This window comes from Lemur catta, chromosome 3 (genome assembly GCF_020740605.2).
Source record: "Lemur catta isolate mLemCat1 chromosome 3, mLemCat1.pri, whole genome shotgun sequence".
NCBI lineage: Eukaryota > Metazoa > Chordata > Mammalia > Primates > Lemuridae > Lemur > Lemur catta.
The window spans coordinates 73853269-73874236 of NC_059130.1; the positions used below are offsets into that span (position 1 = coordinate 73853269).

The 20968-nt window shown below is 34.0% G+C and overlaps 1 protein-coding gene and 1 long non-coding RNA gene across 3 annotated transcripts in view; one reads left to right on the forward strand and one right to left on the reverse strand.

The window, feature by feature from the left end:
• Positions 1-1690: 1690 nt before the first annotated feature.
• DEPDC1 (DEP domain containing 1) lies at positions 1691-20096 on the forward strand. Of its 2 annotated transcripts, XM_045547770.1 has the most exons (12): positions 1691-1845; positions 3957-4222; positions 6102-6258; positions 6734-6852; positions 7272-7402; positions 8808-8855; positions 11682-11822; positions 13064-13915; positions 14339-14511; positions 16152-16328; positions 17380-17565; positions 18281-20096. In XM_045547770.1, exons 1-12 carry the CDS (start codon positions 1798-1800, stop codon positions 18419-18421), a joined length of 2439 nt encoding a protein of 812 aa, XP_045403726.1. In that variant the 5' UTR covers positions 1691-1797; the 3' UTR covers positions 18422-20096. The 2 variants fall into 2 exon arrangements, with proteins under 2 accessions (XP_045403726.1, XP_045403727.1); XM_045547771.1 differs by lacking the exon at positions 13064-13915.
• The window catches only part of LOC123635530, a 47722-nt gene continuing 40066 nt past the window's right edge, over positions 13313-20968 (reverse strand). The window contains exons 2-3 of the long non-coding RNA XR_006734142.1: positions 16163-16287; positions 13313-13488 (exon numbers count right to left, since the gene is read on the reverse strand). This is a non-coding gene — a long non-coding RNA (uncharacterized LOC123635530). The remainder of the gene's footprint in view (positions 13489-16162; positions 16288-20968) is intronic.

The window sequence follows — 20968 nt, forward strand, 5'->3', positions numbered from 1 at the left end:
TGACTCCCATTCTCTTGTCAAGTCACTGCAATTAACCTAATAATGCTCACCTGGACACTATAACCCATGCCCTATATCTTAACAATGATAGTCAATCACTAATCAATGTTATATGTGTAAACTAATGAGAATTCTCGACAAACAACTTTGTATCAGCCCATTCCCTGTCTCCCTTTTTTGTCTCTAAAAATCCACTTGTAACTGCTGCCAATGGGAGTGTATATTTAGAGCAACTGGAATCAATGCTCCTGGGTTACAATGCTCAAGGTAGGCCCAAATGAACTCTATTTTGTTAATTTTGGCTTAGCGTCTTCCTTTTAGGTCAACAAAGGGAAATAGGCTGCAAAAGAAAAGAAAAAGGAAAATCCTAGGACAATGGGTCCTAAAGCCAGACAAGAAAGGGTTAACACCATTTTGTAACATCAATCACTCTACTACTTTTCCTTAACATAAATGGGAAATTGATTGTCCGTGTTTACCAAGTGTTTTTTGAAAATTCCTACCCACTGGTCCTACTTGGAAAATAGATGCATTTCCATCTAAATTATCCAAGTGCCAAAGTTAAGGAAAACCCCGCAGACCATTACACTACCCATTCCTAGAACATTTTCCCTTACCTCTTTCTTGTAACTAAGTCCTATCCTCTCAAATTGCCGTTTAATTTCAAAATGGATTCTTCCACAGCTTCAAATCACTCAGGCAATCTCAGTCGGCTGTGCCAAGGGACTCTCAGCATCAAATAGCTTCAGACTGGGGACAGAGCATGAGCATTTACTAAAAGTATGATGTCTGAGCCAAGGGGACCTGAGACTTTGCGCAAGTTTCTTCAATGCTGGGAATTTATCTTGGTTTTTGTCATTTGAAAAAATGGCGTTTGTTGCAGATTTTTTTTTTCTAAGATCCCAGTAAAGTTTTAAGTGTATAATCACAATTTAAACATCACCAGGAGTTTTACAAAGATAGGGTGGTAGGGAAGCAATCTGTTAAGCCTTACACAACCTTTTTCAAGCCCCACGTTGTATGTACTTAAGTAAATCCACTTACGCTCCATTTTTACTAACCAATTTGGGGGGGTCTAAACGTACCCTTTTTTTGCACTCCGGAAAAGGGATTCATGGCCCTGCTGAGAGAGGAACAAGATAAAAAGACAGAGAGAGAGAGAGAGAGAAAGGGAAACTTCGACACACATCCACGGGGCTGCTTTGGTTTATACGCTAACACTGCTTAAGATCCTGCAAGGCAGAAAAGCCGGTTTTTCCTTTTTTTTTTTTTTTTAAGATTTTTTTTTTTATTTCAGCATATTATGGGGGTACAAAAGTTTAGGTTATGTATATTGCCCATGCCTTTCTTTCCAAATTTCAAATTCCCTGAAACCAAAGGCTGGACCCCAAAACAATCCGGTTTGGAACTAAACTGCCTCCCGCCTTCCGAACACTGAAACACAACTCGGCCTCGCCGCAGGCCGCGGGAGGAAGAAACAGCGCCGGGGAAGCCGCGCGAAGCCCAGAGCCTGGCCCACCCCCGCGGCCCCGGCCCCCACCGGCCCGCACCGGCCCCCACCGGCCCCTACCAGCCGGTGCCAGCCACGCCTCCCAGTCTCCTCGGCCTCGCTGGCTCCGGCGCCGACCGCGCCCCCCGAGTCACGTGAGCAGGCCGCGCGACCAATCAGCGCAGTCCTCCGGCGTATTCAAATCCGCCGCGGGGCCGCCGGTTGTGCGGGGACACGCCGCGGCCAGTGTCGCGGGCCCCGAGTGTTGTCTTCCGCTGCTATGGACGCCGCCGGGCACTGACAGACCAATGGCGAGTCGGGGTGTGCCTCCCGGGCCTTACCGGGCCACCAAGCTGGTAAGACAGAGCAGATCGACAAGACTGGGCAGCGGGCTGGCGGCGGCCACCCCTTTTGCGTGAGACCGTTCGTAGTTTTACCCTGGGCGGAAGACGGGTCCCAGGACCCCTAGGTTCGCTGAAGGGCCGGTGACGGGAATTCACTGGAATCGGACCCTTCCCGGACACGCCTCTCCCCCAACTCTGAGGGTCTGGGCCTGCCCTCCGGGCCCTCCGGGTCCACAGGCCCAAATGGAAGCGCCCTGGAAGACGCATGATACTCTTTGTTGGGCGACTCCCGTGCCTGGGGCGTCATAGAATATTCCTGTTTCAGCCGCTTCCCGCGCCTGATTTTCTACCACCGATCCCCGCCCCTTCCCAATTAGAGAACAATTGAGAATGAGTTCCAAAGCCTTGTAGGGTTCGGTTGGGGACAAGCCAGAATGTGACAGTTTAGTTTATTGGGTCCGTAGAATTTGATGCAGGATGTACCGGCGGAATAACAGCAGGAAACAGCTGCCTGTTTCAAAACAGGACTTTCAAGGACCAAGTAACCACTGTTGGTGGTCCCTGGATTTGTGTGTACCGTGCTCTTATATAGTGTTTTGTGCATTTGGATCTTCAATCTAAGATACTGGGCTTCTGGTTATGTGACAGACATTAAGAGAGTCACTTTTGTGAGCCTCAAATTTCCACACTGGTAAAGTAGGGCAAATACATGCCCGCCCTCAAGTATCTGCTTGTGAAAGGTTGTGGTGATCTATAGAATAACAAACAAGTTATCCTTTCTGGAAATTCTCTAGGTGAGCACATAGTACTAGCCTGCTTTACCAGAGTGGAAACTGAGGTTCACAGAAGTCAACTGACTCTTCTGAAGTCATAAACAGTAAATGGCAGAGCTAGAAGAATTCAGATCTTCCTGGTATAGTTGACTTGGATTCTGCTGCTCAGTAAGTTATAGTAATCAATATAAAGGATAGAATTTAGAACAGGAAGGAACTTTAATCATGTAGTCCTGTCACATTATTTAAAAAGTCATTAAATTAGATGAAAATAGTACAAGCACCTGAAAAAGAAAACTTAACACTTACTAGTATTAAATCATTTTATCATTACAACAAGCCCATTGTTGTGATGAGTTTACATGAGGTCGGTACCATTGTCCTCATTTTATGGTTAAGTAGATCGAGACATAGAGATTAAAGTCAGGCTGAAAAGTTTATAAACAATAAGTGGTAGAGCTAAAGCTGGGCAAACAACCCTGGTAGCCAGACTCCAGAGCCCACTCTTAAAACTAGTACACTATGCTGCATCTCAGGAAAGTTATTCTGTAATCTCCTTTAGTGCAGAGACCCCTTCTCTCATTTTTATTACTGTTTTTCCAAGCCAGTACATAGTGGGCAGCTCAATGTAAGTTTCTTGAATAAATAAATATATAAAATGGGGAGGTGTGGGAAAAAAAGAATACAGTCATCATGTTTTCAGCCCTTAAATTCCACGTACTGATACCAGGACCACATAGGGAAGATAAATGGTAACATAGCTGATAGTGGCATAAGTGGGATTACAAATTAGATTTCTTGACCTCTAATGTAGTATTTTTTCTGATTCAAAAGTATATTTATTCTATACAACCATCACCTTCATGCTTTACTGTTACAGCTGTCACAAATTTAAAAGTTTTGCTGATTTGAGGACAGTTTGGAAAATATCTTTTTAAAATGTAGATATGTCACAGGGTCATTAAATATGTAATGGATTTACAGCTTAGTGTCCTATGTTCACTGTAAGAATCTTAACAAAAGAGATACTTTAGTAATTACATAAGCCATTTTGATACTAAAGGTCTTTTATCAGTAAAACTACTATTTAAGAATTTTTCTGATACAATCAGATGTGAATTAAAGAATTGTCTTTGCCTAATGTATTTCATTATTTTTTGTAAAGGCAAAAAATAATGTTGCCCTGGCTGATCTTGAACTCCTGGACCCAAATGATCCTCCCACCTTAGCCTCCAAAAGTTTTGGGATTATAGGTGTGAGCCACCATGTTCAGCTGCCTAATGTATTTCAAATCAGTAAGAGATTTCATTTTTGTTTAATTTTTTAAAAATATTTTCCTTCTTTTTACAGTGGAATGAAGTCACCACATCTTTTCGAACAGGAATGCCTCTAAGAAAACACAGACAACACTTTAAAAAATATGGCAATTGTTTCACTGCAGGAGAAGCAGTGGATTGGCTTTATGACCTATTAAGAAATAATAGCAATTTTGGTCCCGAAGTTACAAGGCAACAGACTATCCAACTGTTGAGAAAATTTCTTAAGAATCATGTAATTGAAGATATCAAAGGCAGATGGGGATCAGAAAATCTTGATGACAATAATCAGCTATTCAGGTACTGAGCGGATATGTATTGCCAAAACTGAATTACAATAAAGTTTTATCTCTGCTTTCATTATACTTTTATTTAAACAACATCTTTTCAAAAGAAGTAATAGTTTATTTAGAAAATTGTTACTGCTCTTAATCCAATTAAAACCATTTAGGAAAATTATAAGGTGAAAGTGAATTGCTATAAAATTCAAGCTTTTTAAATGTGAGATAGCATATATAATGAAGTAGGGAATTGGGAAGGAAACAGTGAGATATTATCACTTATGCATATTCTGAAAGCTTTATAACATTTCAAGGACAGCATTACTGACTTTTAGTTTCATGGATTGTAGAATTGTAAGACAAATTCACAGGTCCTTGACTTTAAATAACATAATTTAATATAACGTAAGAATACATGTGATAATAGCAAACTTTATGTAACAAATAACAGAACAAAAGAAATATAGGTTAAAGAGAATATTTATTAAGCAGTTGTCATGTACCAGAAACTCTGCTTAATGATTCACATGTTTTCTTATTTAATCCCTAAAATAGCCAAGCATGGTAGATATTAGTCCCTTTTTACAGATGAAGAATGGAGACCATTCTTCAGTAAATCTTAATCTGTCTGCCTGAAATGTCCTTTTATCTTGAACCACTGTACACATTTGTCAGACTAGTAAATTTACAAATTTCTTCTATACTCGGCTCCTTTGAAACCTCCTTTGTGGAGCCTTTCTGACTCCCTGAGGCCAGCATAAAATACCTAGAAATAAATTTTACCAAAAATATGGAAGACTTTATTAGAGATAATTGTTAAATTGTATTGAAGGGAATGAATGGAGAAGATACCCTATTCATGAATGAAAAAACTTAGTATCATATAGATGAGTCATGTCTTTCAAATCCCTAATATGGTTTTTTTGTAGAATTTAACAAGCAGATTCTAAAATTCATTTGGTAAAGGTGTAAGGGAATTTTGAAGAACAAGGAAAAGAAAAATGCCTTACCTTATATCTGGACTTAAATTAACCTTAAAACAGGTACTGGGAAAACAAACCCACACATATGTGGGTGTGGGAATTTGGTATGTTATACATGGATTAAATACCTAAGTATGAAAAATAAAACTCTTAGGAGAGAATAGAAGAAAATATTTATATGACAGTGACATAAGAAAGAACTTCTGAGGTCACTAAAAACTTACGTGTAAACTTAATGTGTGATAAAGGATATAATAAAGTGAAAAAACACCAAAAAGTATAAGAGCGTGAACAAGAAGGAAATATACTAGGTATAGTTTTATAGTTAAAAAACTATAGATTAATAGTTTCAGGATGAGAGGGAAGGAAATAGAATGAACAGAATTTTTCATTTTTTGTTTTAAAGAGAAGTCTTTGGCCAATGTCAACAATTGCATTGGTTGGTAGTTACATGAATGTTGGTTTGTATTCTGTACTTTTTTATCTTTGAAATATTTTATATTATAATGAAAGAAGGAAAATTCTTTATCAAAGGGAGCAACAGAAACCAAGTTCTGGATATTAGGACAAACAGTCAAACAAAAGGGAGGAAATACATACAAATTTGATATCATCAAAGGAATTTAGAAAATGTGGCATTCTGGAGCCATTTTGTGTGTACAAAATACTTCTCCAACAGAACTGATCCTAATGGTAACCCTGAATTATCCAGAAATAAAGGTAAAATATGCACAAAATACTAAAGAAAGTAGGAAACTATTAAAATATTTTTAAAAGGTTTAATGAGAAAATTTAATTTACATAGAATATTGTTCCTTGGTAATGTCAATAAATGAGCTTCTTTTGTGATTTTTAAGATATGCTCTAAAAGTTTCTGATCTTACATTTTTTAATTGCTTATTATTTTTAAACCAGATTTCCTACAACTTCTCCACTTAAAGTTCTTCCACGAAGGCATCCAGAATTGAGAAAAAACAGCATAGAGAACTTTTCCAAAGATAAAGATAGTATTTTTAAATTACGAAACTTATCTCGTAGAACTCCTAAAAAGCATGGATTACATTTCTCTCAGGTAAAACATCCTTTTACTAGTCACTAGTTTAAATATAATTACCATGTGTTTAATAATAGAATCATTAAAAGTAGATGATATATTAATATTTAAAGCCAATAGTGAAATCTCCTAACCAACATTACATTCTATAAATGTATGTGTAAAATTGTTTGGGACCCACAGAAACAAGGATAAAAATAGTAGTAAGACATACTTGAAAGTGGTATATAAATACCATTATATAAATGTATAAATAATTCCAATGTGTTTTGTTTCAAATTGATCTGAGAATACTGGGTATAGTTGCAAAACCAAGATCTCCATTACCATATGTTATATTATTTCTTCAGGAAACACTTAACCTTATAGCCGATGGACTATATTAATAGACTGGACTGATATTGATAGAATTACTAAGTATTAGCAATGGTGTCTGTTCAATATTTTCTTAGTTTGAGCATAACAGATTTAACCAAAATAATTCTTGTTTCAGGAAAATACAGAGAAAATAAAGCATGAAATAATCAATGAAGATCAAGAAAATTTAGTTGATAATAGAGAAATAAGCCAGGAAGATGTTGAAGAAGTGTGGCGCTGTATTATTCTGATCTAGTAAGATAAAACTAAGCTTTAATAAGTTCCTGAAATGTTTCAGTTATTAATTTGACATTTTGATCAAAATATGCAAATGAATAAGAACAGATTAATTTTCAAAGCTTAGAATTTATATGTATATATGTTTCTTAATATATGCTCTTGCTATAACTCTAGTACAGTGGAAATAGAATGTTTCGGTATGATTTGCTTTTTTCTCTGAATCAACATTATGACCATAGTTTGGGGTATATACTGGAATCCTTCAAAAAGTATTGAGATAAATATATTTGAAAGTGGATACTAAATATAACCCTTAGAAGTTTGGTTTAAAGAAAAATATATATTCTGATGGCTTTGTCATACTCATTCATATGTATGATCTATCCTACTTATTTTATGAAGAAAAAAAAGTTTATATTCTTTCTTTTATTTAGCCTGCAAACTATTTTAGGTGTGCCATCCCTAGAAGAAGTCATAAATCCAAGACAAGTAATTCCTCAATATATAATGTACAACATGGCCAATACAAATAAACATGGAGTAGTTGTACTACAAGACAAATCAGGTTGGTATTAATAAAAGAAAGTGGAATTTTTTCATACTTGCTAACAAAGGTTACAGCTATAAGGGGATACATAGAGGCCCAAATGTAGAAAGTAAAATATTTTCACTGAGGGAGAGCATCAGAGGATGTATTGTTTTATCGTAATAGGTACTTTAGTAATAACAGTGAAATAAATTTTAGGTGAATATTATTCATGCTATTATAAGAAATATTTTAGCTGCTAAGGTAGATTCATGCATGATTTTAACAAAATGACAGTGTTAAACACTGAAAGGGTATACAAGTATAATAAAAACTATTGATTAACCACATTTTCATTGGGAGCCTACAACATGTCAGGCATTGTGCTGAAGATTTAGTGATAAACAAGACAGAACATGAGGGTCCATGCCTTTATGAGGCTTACGTGAACAGTTACATACAGATTTACGGGTGTTAAAACATATATGCAAAACCATGGTAACACACAATAAAACAACCCCAGACTCTCAAGATAAGAATTCTAAAGGGCACTGGCTTTTTGTATTTTGTATATTTATATTGTATATTGATTTATGATATAGGTAGGAAAATCAGAGAAATAATTCAATCTAGATGCGTTAAAAAGCTTAGATTATAAGAAATGTATCAATAAATCTCTCAAAATGTTCACTCAATTTTTTATAATAAATTGCTGTCTATAGAATTAACTGACATATACTTTGGATTTCTTTCAATGGGCAAGAACTTTGAGTTTTTAATTGTAGGAACAATATGTAAATGTCAAAACTGATGAGTTTGCTATGTGGCATATGCACATGGCTTTGGACCAGTCCCTTCTTCCGTTATCTAAAATAACACTATGTGCTCTCATTTAAGATTTCTATTCTCTGTAACCATAGACTTTTCAAGCCAAGTATATTCATGGTTTGTGTGTTTGTATCAAAAAACTGCTAGTTAGCAGCAATTGAAAGACTTCAAGCAAGACTTGCTATAAAAGCATCCTAACATTCAGGTAGTTCGTTTCAATCATAGGTCTCACCCAAATAAGTGATATTCAAATAGCATAGCAATGGGCAGGACAGAAACAGAGATGAAGAGAAGATAAAGATGAATGTTGAGTTCATATCTGAACAACCCCTGAAAATAATGAATCCTTGATTTGGGGTTAACTAATTGTTTTATGTAATGTGAATAGAGTCAAACTCAAGATCTCTATAACTTTTTCAGACTTTTATATTTTAAAATACTGACTTGACCCTATGTCTTAGTAAACATGTAATAGTTTTTAATCCTAGTGATACACATGTGTAAATACATACATTTATGTATGTATATATAATTACATGTAAATATGAAATTTTAAAATATATTATCATAGAAGTTGTGTGATTTACTAAACAATATTAATTTTTTGTATGTGTAGATGACCTTCCTCACTGGGTATTATCTGCCATGAAGTGCCTAGCAAATTGTAAGTTAAATGAAATATATGTGTATATATGTTTTATATTGATATTATTTAACAAAAAACAAATTTTTAAAATAATTTATAAAAATCTTGATAAAATTAACGTTTATTATTTCTCTTGATGTTTAAATGAAAGTCGAGTAGAATTGATTACATTATGGAGCCCTTAACTTTTTCTATGTAGAAGATAATTTTTTAATTTAAGCCCATCATATATGGCTTAGTTCACATAAATCATAAAATCATAGGCTAGAGGATCTCAAAGAATTTTTAGGTAAAATCTACACTAATTGCCTCAGTAAGGTACAGAGTTCATGTGACAGCTTGTAAGTAGAAAAGTTTCAACCAGAAATGAAGTCTCATAAAGCCCACTTCTGCCTCTTGCCGTTATTTATGGTTGCAACATTCAAGTTGCTTTATAACATGCTTGTATTCCATAGAATGTATTAATGGGACTTTGATGTTTATGGAAAAAAAGATCATTTTTCACTAATTAGCAATTTTTTTTTTTTTTAGCATTTCATTAATCAAGCTTTTCCATAGTGATCAATGACAACTGATTTTTATAACTTAAGACCCCGGTTCAAGGGCAAAACCCTAATTGCTTTCAAAAATAATTTTTAAAATGTACAAAGGTATAGTTTTCTAAATTATCAAATGGTAAATTATATTTTAATCATTTTAGTTACAAGTATAGTTTTCTGGTTCTTATAAAATTAGTATTTTCTAAAATACTAATGGGGTTTTACTAAATATTCAGGATACATTTATATTCCTTTGTTGTCCACTGGGTGTCGATATGACAAAATGGCATAGAACAAATACTGATAAAATCAATAATGTAAGTTTACAGAAATGTTTTATTTATCAAATTAAGGAAAAGATCTTGGTCATAAGCTTAAGACTTTTTAGTTTCTCTTTCTGTATTTTCTACCTAACTGCCCTGCTCTTTCTTTCCTTGGCTCGTGGTTAGCAATTCATATAAGCGTACTGTACAGGGATTTCTCTGACATCCTGTCTTTAGGGATTTGTATCTTCCCAGTTTATGTTTTACCTAAATGATACCAAATATATAACTTACTGGATTCCAATTTAACAATAATGTTTTTAGCCAGAGGTAGTATTAAGACTTTTACTTTACTTGTTATTCAATCCCCCATAGTAATCCTGTGAGGTGTAGGAATCAGTTATCAGTATACCATCCCCCGTTTTTTTTCAAATGGAGAAAGCTAAGCCTTAGAGAGTCTTCTGTTACAAAGGAGTTACAGCTCAAACCTAGATTCTCTAACTATAAATTCTATAATTTTAATTCCAGTAAAACATATATTTTCTGTCTTGGAAAACTTTCTAATTATCAAATCTTTTATTCTACATACTAAGAATGTTTCTTATATCCTTATAAAACTATCTATTTTGTACTACATAAAACCCATATTAGCCTTTAACACATTGACTGCTACATTAGAAAAAAAATTTTTTCCTTGGGGCCACAGTGTTTTATTATGAAAATAGAATAAAAGCTTCAAAAACAAATGATCCTTTCTAATTATTTAATGAAAAATTTGTTATTTTTTTGTTTTTTCTGTGCATGAGTTATATGCAACTTGAAAAGTAATTCGCACGGCTCCCAAGGTAAAGAGATGCGTGAGTTACATATACTTCACGAGGCCCTGGGCTCAAAACTAGCGTGAGTTAAATACAACTCACATGGCAGTTAATGTGTTAAGCTATTGTGTGTGTGTGTTTGTGAATTGTTTTCTTTAATCCTTTTTCAAAAGTGTTGACCATCTAAGTTTGGTCAGAGAAGTAAGAAATATTATTTAGGTTTGGGAAAAGAGAGATTTTAACTTGCAAAATAGCATAGTAACTCTAATATCTGAATGAATATCACAGTTACTTGGGAGACTCTCCAAAGATTCTGATTCAATTGATTCAGTAGGTCAGGAATCTTTTTAACCATGTCCCCAGAAGATCGTTGTAGTGAAGGTTCTCAAGTCTGTGTTTGGAAACCACTCAATTAGTGATCCAGATGCAAACATTTCTAGGTGAGTGAATTTCTGGCTCCACCTTCATAGATTCTGGTCTGTGTAGAGGAATTTGCATTTTTAATAGGTACATTGGATGATTCTGATGTATGTAATCTATGGACCACATTTGAAATGTTGTTGGACCTAGAAGTCCTCGGCCTTGCTCTCATTTTACGCTGCTCTAAGTTCTAATTTTAACTTTGCTATCAAAGGATTTTTTCATCTTGGGCAAGTTACTCTGAGCCATAATTTTCTTATCTATAAAATGAGATCAAATCTTATTTCTGAGGAAAATACTAATGAATAGGCATGATTATTTCAGTAGTTGTGTTAAGGTTAAGAAACAACAATGTAAGGATATTATTTAAATTCATTAAGGATATGCTTCATGTCAGGCAAAATTTATTCATGAAAATGTAAATTTACAAAGGACAATTTGGAGGAATTATTTGCATTATCCAAATATTCTTTGCTTTACAAAATGAATTACAATAAAATCTCATTAAAGTAGACTTCCCTAATGCTTTTAAAATATGATATTTAAAATTTTGCTTTATATACAATTTTTAGGTGTAAAATTATTAAATAAAACAAAATGCTAGCAATTGACTACTTACAGTGGTTTTTAATGAAAAGATAATAAGGAATGAGATGTACACAACCCTTTGAATTTTTTAATTGTGGCAGAATGTGTTGTTAAATATGTTGTTGCTCCTTTATGAAATACAGGTTTAAGTATATTTAACAATTGTATTTAAATTAAAATATATTTTGCTTGTTTCTTCTGCCTTCTACTTCTTAGGGCCAAGAAGTAATGATATGAATAATCCAACTTATGCTGGATTTGAGCGAGATGTATTTAGAACAATTGCAGATTATTTTCTAGGTCTCCCTGAACCTCTACTTACCTTTGAATATTACGAATTATTTGTGAACATTTTGGGTATGTATGGATTTTACTTATTTAAATTTATTACGGTTTTTCAAGTTTCTCATAATTTAAAAGATCTGAAAGCATAAGTATATATGAAGGTGACAGGCTATAAATTATTTCAAAATTCAGTGATACTATAGTTGCTGTTATGTCATTTTTCAATGATTCAAGTTATGTTGTTCCAATACCAGTTCTTCCTGATACCAATTGAATGTCTTACAATTCAATTCAATTCTGACACTAACTACCTAAAGATAGCCCAGACCCCACAAGTTAAGGGCTTAATTCCATAAGACTGCCCTCACTTCAGTGGCCAGATGCAATTGAGGTCTCCAAATACTTGCACTTCTGCTTAGCCAACTACCAATTCAGGGATTCTTTTGATCCTCTCTCAAGTTCAATAATTGACTACAATGACTCATATAACTCAGAAAAGTGCTTTATTTATGATTATCAGTTTATTATAAAGGATAGAACTCAAGAATAGCCAAATGGAAGAGATGCACAGGGCAAGGCATGGGGGTAGGGGGTGACAGAATTTCCCTGCCCTCTGCAGGCACAGCACCCTCCCAGTATGTCCATGTGTTCACCAACCCAGAAGCTCCCTAGCCTGCTTGTTTTACAGTTTTAATTGAAGTTTCATTTTAGGCATCATTGATTACATCACTGGCCATTGTTGATTGAGCTCAATCTCCAGCCCCTTCCCCTCTTAGGACGTTGTAGGTGGGGATGAAAGTTCCAACCCTCTAAGCATGGCCAGCCGTGAGTCACTTTAGCATAAATTTAGGTATGCTCAAATAGGCTTGTTATGAATAACAAAACACTTTCATTATTAGGAAATTCCAAGGGTCTTAAGAACTCCATACCAGGAACCAAGCACAAAAACCAAATATGTATATTTTATTATACCAAAGTTGTCTTATAATTAAGAGGTTTCTGGTACTTACAGACTGAGAACAGATATCTTTAAATGTATTCTGGCTCAATCTATTTAATTAGTCTGTTGAAATAATTGTTTTTAAGTCATTTATATCACAAGTGGGAAAACCAGCCATCAGTCTTGCACGTTTGTAACTGAATGTTGCATGTGTCCTATTTAAGTGGCTTCTGAATTAAGCAACTGCTATTTGTACTATACTAACAATATATACTATAGTGATGCTTTATTTTTTAACTTTACTATTGTTGTTGTTTTATTTTTGTCCACTGTCATACAGTTGCATCTTAATTTTTGTTTCATTTCCTGGTAGTTGTCTGTGGCTACATCACAGTTTCACATAGACCCAGTGGGATACATAAAATCCAAGACCATCCACAGTCTTCAAAAACCCTTCACTTAAACAATTTGAATTCCTTCAAATCAACTGAGTGTCTTCTTCTTAGTCTGCTTCATAAAGACAAAAACAAAGAAGAATCAGATTCTACTGAGAGACTACAGATAAGTGATCAAGGATTTCAAGAAAGATGTGTTAAGAAAATGCAGCTAGTTAATTTAAAAAACAGAAGAGCGAGTGCTAATGACATAATGGGTGGAAGTTGTCATAATTTAATAGGCTTACGTAGTATGCATGTTCTATCCTCTAACATCAAACCAAGGTGCTATTCTTTGGAAGGAATTGTAGATATGCCAGGGAGTCCAAGTAAAGAGACGTCCAGTGTCTTCCATCAATCTGTTCTGAACGTAGAAGGACAAAATAATAAACAATTTTTAGAATCTGAGCCCAAACAGGAATTCCTATTGAATCTTCATTCACAGGAAAGTAATCAAAAGCCATTCAGTGTTGGTTTTAAGAGAACCTCTACTTTGACTGTTCAAGACCAAGAGGAGCTATATAATGGGAAATACAAGTCAAAACAACTTTGTAGGTCTCAGAGTTTGCTTTTAAGAAGTAGTACAAGAAGGAATAGTTATATCAATACACCAGTGGCTGAAATTGTCATGAAACCAAATCTTGGACAAGGCAGCACAAGCATGCAAACAGCTATGGGAAGTGAACTCGGAGAGTCTAGTACCACAATCAATAAAAGACTCTGCAAAAGTACAATAGAACTTACAGAAAATTCTTTACCTCCAGCTTCTTCTATATTGACTGGCACACAAAGTAAGGTTGTTGCTTTCAATGCATGCAATATTAACTTTAGTGTTTACTAATTCTGTGTTTCGCTTATCTGGCTTTTCTTCTCCAAAATTGCTTAATTATTTTCCTCCAAGAGGAATTATTGTATAAGACTTTTGTCATGGCATAACTAAGATTTATTCTACTTACCTAAAGCACTTTTCCTCCAATTTCACTTATTCCAAGTCACTTTACTTGTAATAACCAAAGGATTTTAATACTTAGAAATAGGTTGTAAAGAAAATAATGAGAATCTTACTGTGCTTTTGAGGAATTTAGAAATTTCTAGAAATAGTGAAATGAAATATTAAGATATTATTTTACTTCTTTATATAACTGTATATACTGGTAGTATGAAAGCAACTAGAATCATTGATGATTTTTTGGGGGGGGAACTTTGCCTTCTAGGTTTGCTGCAACCACATTTAGAGAGGGTTGCCATCGATGCACTACAGTTATGTTGTTTGTTACTCCCCCCACCAAATCGTAGAAAGCTTCAACTTTTAATGCGTATGATTTCCCGAATGAGTCAAAATGTTGATATGCCTAAACTTCATGATGCAATGGGTACAAGATCACTGGTAAGTTGATTTCTTATAGAAAGAATAAGCTGTGGTTCATAAACCAAAGAAGGAAAACTAAACTATATAAAAGTACTACCCAAGTGGTGTCTTGGTCTTGAAGTCCTAGATTCTTGGGTTAGAAAGGCTCCTTAAATTCTGGCTTTTCCTAGCAGCAGAATGTTTGGTATATTAATCCTTTGTGTGCAGTCTATTATATTTTCACCACTTGGTGTTAATCTTAACTGAAGACGTGGCCTCCTCACTCATCCTGCATCACTTCAGTGATTGACCAGATAATCAGACTATAGTATGTTGCCTTGTGCCAATTCTATATGATGAGGAAGGAAAAGGAGATGTAGGTACTGTTGAAAGCTTAAGGGCAGAAGGAGAGAACTAATGGGACATACTACAGTAAATTAGAATGTTTTAGAGAGTATGGTTGTGGGAAAGTATGTCATTGTGGGCAAGAAGTTAGGAGGCACTGTTGCCAAGCAGTCTCAACTTTAATTACAAGACATTCTTATAGGAAGAAACCTGGAGCTATGCTTTCTTCTCCTCATTATTAAGGACAGTTCTTTAAGAATGACAGACAACATAAAAAAGAATTATTCTTCAGTTATTATGAAACTATTAAAAACATAGGAAATTTAAAGGGGAAGATGTTTTGAGAGACAAGAGTAGGAAGGTGATAATTTTCATTTTGTACTTTTGGGGTTTGAAGTTATAGGATATCCAAGTGAAGTTTATCCAGCAGAATGTTGGAAATGTGAGCCTGGTGAAGAAAGGTCAGGGCAGAAGGCTAATTTTTTGAGTCATGCACATGGAAATGATAGTTAAAGCTCTGAGAGTAGATGAGCTCTGCCAGGTTAAGAATGTAGAACAAGTGCAAAAAGCTGAGGACTGAGCCTTAGGAGGAGATAGGAAAACCTGACTGACATGTAAGAATAAAACTAAAAATATTTCAATTCAGTAAATATTTTGATCATCTATTATATGCAAAATACTTAAAACAGAATTCTGATATTCTAATTATTTTAGAATGAGGAGTGTATGTGTTACAGTTAGTGGGTTATATGGCTATGAATGAGAGTAATGAGTTTTAAAACAAAAAATTTATCCCAAGATTTGAAGATTTATTATAATGGAATTAAAAAATCTGTATTAAATTGCTGTTTAAAGACTAACAGAATAAGCATTAAAAACTCCCTTCCTAAGTTTCAAAAGATAGTGTTGCCAACTTTGCAACCACTTATGAATATAGGTGTTCTACATGTTACATATTCTCCTGGTTTGTGTTTTTGTGGGATTCATTTAACATAATAAGTTATTGTTCTCTGGCAGTCTTTAAGCTTAAAGAATGTATCTATATGGTATTAATAGAACCTGTGGTGTTAACTGACAAAATTGGGGCAAAATTAAAGAAAAACCTAAGCCTTTTTTAATCCTTTAGAATCGTATTAAGGAAATACTTTAAAAACAGACTTAAACAGAATAGAATTTTTACCTTCCTAATTATATAAATTATTGTCATCATTTTTAAGCTGGTATGCTTATCATTTTATCTCAATACTTCATATAATGCCACCTGAAAATTACTGATATTCTAATATATATGAAACCTTAGGTTTTTAAATTCACATCTTTTAATATGTTTCTAGATGATACATACTTTTTCTCGGTGTGTGCTATGCTGTGCCGAAGAAGTGGATCTTGATGAGCTTCTTGCTGCAAGATTAGTTTCTTTCTTAATGGATCATCATCAGGAAATTCTTCAAGTACCCTCTTACTTACAGACTGCTGTGGAGAAACATCTTGACTACTTAAAAAAGGGACATGTAAGTATTGTGAGTCTTAAGTTCTCTGCATTAGTCAGTTGCAAGTGGCAAACTCATCTCAAACTAGCTTAATCAAAAAGGGAGACTTTATCAGCTCATATAAACAACCTCTAAAAGTCAGGAATGTAGACAGAATATGGGACTTAAATAGCTATAGGACTCTATTTCTATCCCTTCATCTTTTATTTCTATTTTGGTCCTGTATTTGACAATGGCTCCTTCACATGATTAGGAATCACAGGCTTAAGTATGCAATGCAAAGGAAAGGGCTATCCCTTCACCTGTAATTTGAAAAGTTCTGGTACGGAGTCTTGACTGGCCCAATCAAGGTTAAATGGGCATCCTTTGGGAGGTTGAGAGTGAGTAGAATGGAGGCTTCTCTCCTCCTTCTAACAGTTCCTTCCCATTTTACCCCCTGTACTCTCACCTTTTTTGAAGAATAAATTCTCCTCTAATCTATGCAGAACCAGAGTTAGAAGGAGGAGAGAAGGAATACTCAGCAGCCAGAATAAGAGATACCTACCATATTCAGTCTTTGGCTCCCCAACAACTGTGTTCATGTTTTTCCTATACATACCATTCTAATATTGCCCTGGTTTATCATAATTTAAACTATCCCCTATTTATCCCCAATTTCTTTCTTATCAACAGATGTTATAGGCTTTGCCCATGCCTCTAGGCCTCAAAAACAGTGTGTTTTAGAAAACTAAAAGTATTTCACTTCAGTAAATATGCTGATCATCTAGTAAAATAGAACATTAATTCAGAACATTAATGTTTTAAGATGAATTAAAATGTCACTTAGATTGTTATTATTTTACAGTTAAAAGAATAAAATAACTTGCTGAAGGCTACAAAGCTAGTAGATGTAGCGTTGGGATTTAGATCTTACTCATCACTGCTCTCCTGCATAACACATAGTTTTCTTAATGTGTTGACTGTTTGAGTTGTAGAAAAATACTAGGTAGTATATCTCTTCAAAAAACACTTTACCATATATTTAATGATAACATAACCAGAATTAACAAACTTATCATTTTGTTCACTACAGATTAAAAATCCTGAAGATGGAGAAATTGCTCCTTTGCCAATTTATTCATACTGCAAGCAGATCAGTGCTCAGGAGTTTGATGAACAAAAAGTTTCTACCTCTCAAGCTGCAATTGCAGAACTTTTAGAGACTATTATTAAAAACAAGAGTTTACCTCTAAAGGAGAAAAGAAGAAAACTAAAACAGGTAAGAGAATGAACAAATTTTCAATCATGTAAATATTTTCTAATATGCTGTTACTGGTTGTTTTTTAATAACATTTAGAATCTAATTTCTTTTACTATTTTGGATATATAGGGCTATATATTTTGCTGCATTGTATGTGTACATTACACTACTTCAAATATACTTGAGTGCCTACCTGATTTTATTCATTATCCTGAATTTTTAAATAATAATTATAATAATAGATACTCTCCATTACTACTTGTGTTTTGTGTAATTATAGCTTGGATTAGCCTGGGAAAGCAATTGTAAAATCTGGATTATAATACATATCTTTGACTTATTACTATCCTTTAGAATTTTTAGCTCTAAAAACCGAGTAGCCACAAGAGCTCGCAAGTCCATTTCCAAGTCTGAGACACTCAGATATGAATTATACATCCTTGCAAACTTCATAGACTTGACCAGTGGGAAAGAAGTTCTGAAAATGAGGGGGAGAATTAGCAACAGAAGAGACTCCTGGAATGTTAATGCTAAGGGAGATCTAAGAGATCTTACAGTGTATTAAATACCTTTCATATAAGAGAAAAGAGGGAGAGTCAAGGGCAAAATGAAAGGATTTTCATTTCTATAATAATTCTTTGAGAAGGCACTGAATTCTTATAAAATGTTAAGCGCTGACTTCAGCTAGGGAAGTAATGTTAAATACCCTCTAATTCTTTGCCTCATTTTTCAGTTTCAGAAGGAATATCCATTGATATACCAGAAAAGATTTCCAACCACAGAAAGCGAAGCAGCACTTTTTGGTGACAAACCTACAATCAAGCAACCAATGCTGATTTTAAGAAAACCAAAGTTTCGTAGTCTAAGATACTAACTGAATTAAAAATTATGTAATACTTATGGAACTTTGATATATGAAGCCATATCTGAGATTCTAGCTACTAAAAAGGAAGTCTGTTATTAACAGGGGCTTCCTAGATAAACACATTATGTAGGGAGGTGCCAAAATAGTTGTTTATCAATACGAGATTGCTAAGAAACTACTAGTTCTCAACTGACAGCACATAACAATAGGTGATACCAAATATTTTAACCAGGAGCACTCTTTTGTTTTCAATACAATTATCAGGAAAAGCTATCATCATGTGTACTAAAATTGTATTTACTTGAATTTTGAAAACTGAGCTGTGTCCATCAAGATTAAGCTGTAATTCTATTCTTAAAAGAAAACTTACATGTACAAGTCCATAGATAATTACCTGAAGAACTAGTTGTTTAGGGTTACTTCTTTGTTTCTAAGTTGAAGAATGTGAAGACTATATGAAAGCTCAATTAATTCTTAATGCAAAATGTTGCACTCTTTTGTATATTATTTTTCTACTTTTCACCTATTTATATATATCTATGTATGTATTTTTAAAACATGTATATATATTATAAGATTTTGAATTTGCCTTAAACATTATCCTGACTGCTTTGGTCATTAATTTGTTCAGTGTATTTTGAATTCTTATTTTCATAATCTACTAGAAGGTGGTGATTTAAGACAAGTATAAGGCAATCATATATTCATTTAAAAGATATTTATTTAGCAAGTGCTATGTGCCTTTCATTGTTTCTGATATGTGGAAATAATGATGAATAAAACAAAATATCTTCCCTTAAGGTATTTATTTTCTAATTAAGTGAGATACACCTATCATATGCTTAAAATAAAAATATACTCACTGAAGTCAAGGTATATGGAATCCTTCAGCTGAAAACTGACTTCTGTGATTATGGAATAGTTCTCTAAGCTAGCAGTTTTTAGGCTGGTACTCATTAGAATCATGTGGGGAGTTTTAAACATCTGTATGCCCAGGGCCTACCTTATACCAATTAAATCTGAATTTTAGGGGTGTTATATAGGCATCAGTATTTTTTTTTAATTCTCTAGGTGATGTCTAATATTCAGCCAACTTTGAGAATCAGTGCCTTAAATGCTTTTTTATAAACATTTAAATAAATGTCAAGATGGGAACACACTGACTTTGTATTCATTGGAAGAAAATGCCAAGTATAAATGCCTCTCATCTTAACACAAGGTTCTCCATATTTCTGCTTGATTGACTTGGTACAAACTTGAAGCAAGTTGTCTTCAATTTTTTATTCCAAGATTTTTTAAATATCTGTTCCTTAAGTGTAAAGAAATACATAATGCCTGGGATGTAATAGACTCTTAATGTTTAATGACTTCTGATTTCTCAATGTAATTTTATACTATCTATAAAATGACATTCCATTTAACATTATCATTTTTTATTAAAAACTTGGACAGAAATTATAACTGTACCTTTAACCCAGAAACCATGACTCTAAAATTATTGAGCCAAATTAGAATTCTTTCCAAGGTGTTTGTATGCTAAAACTTCCTATTTACGAGTATGTGATAATGTGAATTATGTTACAAATTGTGATAAAAATTATTGTGAGTTTGTAACAATTAACTTTGCTTTTGTATTTATTGACATTAAATATATAAATATTATAAAGACAGTAAACTTTCATTTTCATTAGTGTACATACAATTGAGATTACAAAATACATGGTTTAACACTAATAACATGAACTCTGAAGTTAGGTTTGAATCCTTCCGTGCTATCAACTAGTGAGTAACCTCAGACAAGTTAATTTCTCTAAGTCCCAGTTTTCTTATCTGTAAAATGAAGATTACAATAGTACCTCTCTTTTAGGATTGTTGTGAGGATTAAGTATGATAATGCATGTAAAGTGTTTATCACGGTGTCTAGCATGGAATAAGCACTCTAAATATTAGCTATTATTACTAGAATCATGTGGAATTTTAACACTAGAAGAGATCTTAGCAAAAATGTAGTCCTCTGAATTGCTTTGGGCACACATGAGCCAAAACAAATTATGAACAATTGAGGAATCTTTTTAAGCTATTTTAAGTTACAAGACAAGGGTTCTTATACACAGTGGTTCAAAATTTTTGATCTAGGGCAGAGGGAAACTTGGATGAGGAAGGAAAGTAGATATCTTCAGAAGTAATATGCTTGAATCTGAAAGCATACAGGATCCAGTGCACAAGCATAGAAGGTTTAGCCTAGGCTGGAGTATGGACAGATTACATTGTAACAGAAAGGAAGAATATTTAAGTTCAGATACAGATGGTTTGATTGGTAGATTCAATGTTAGTTGCATGTAGAAATTATTCTGATTGCTTTTGCTTCCTCAGGAAATAAATTCAACTGCTGAGAGTAAAGGGGCAGTGGGAAAGATATACATTTAAAAAGGTGTAAAATAGTCTAACTGAGAATGCACAGTTTCCACAAGATCAAATGATGTCTGGTTGTTTTATATATTATAGTTCTGATTGTAGAAATTATTGTCTTCTATTATCCCCAGTATCTAGTGCTAA

Bases quoted from the DNA above. Each gene is read 5' to 3' on its own strand.
- DEPDC1 (XM_045547770.1), top strand. From the start codon at position 1,798: ATGGCGAGTCGGGGTGTGCCTCCCGGGCCTTACCGGGCCACCAAGCTG. The intron at 14,512-16,151 runs GTAAGTTGATTT...ATATGTTTCTAG, and splicing joins CAATGGGTACAAGATCACTG to ATGATACATACTTTTTCTCG. The intron at 17,566-18,280 runs GTAAGAGAATGA...CTCATTTTTCAG, and splicing joins AAAGAAGAAAACTAAAACAG to TTTCAGAAGGAATATCCATT.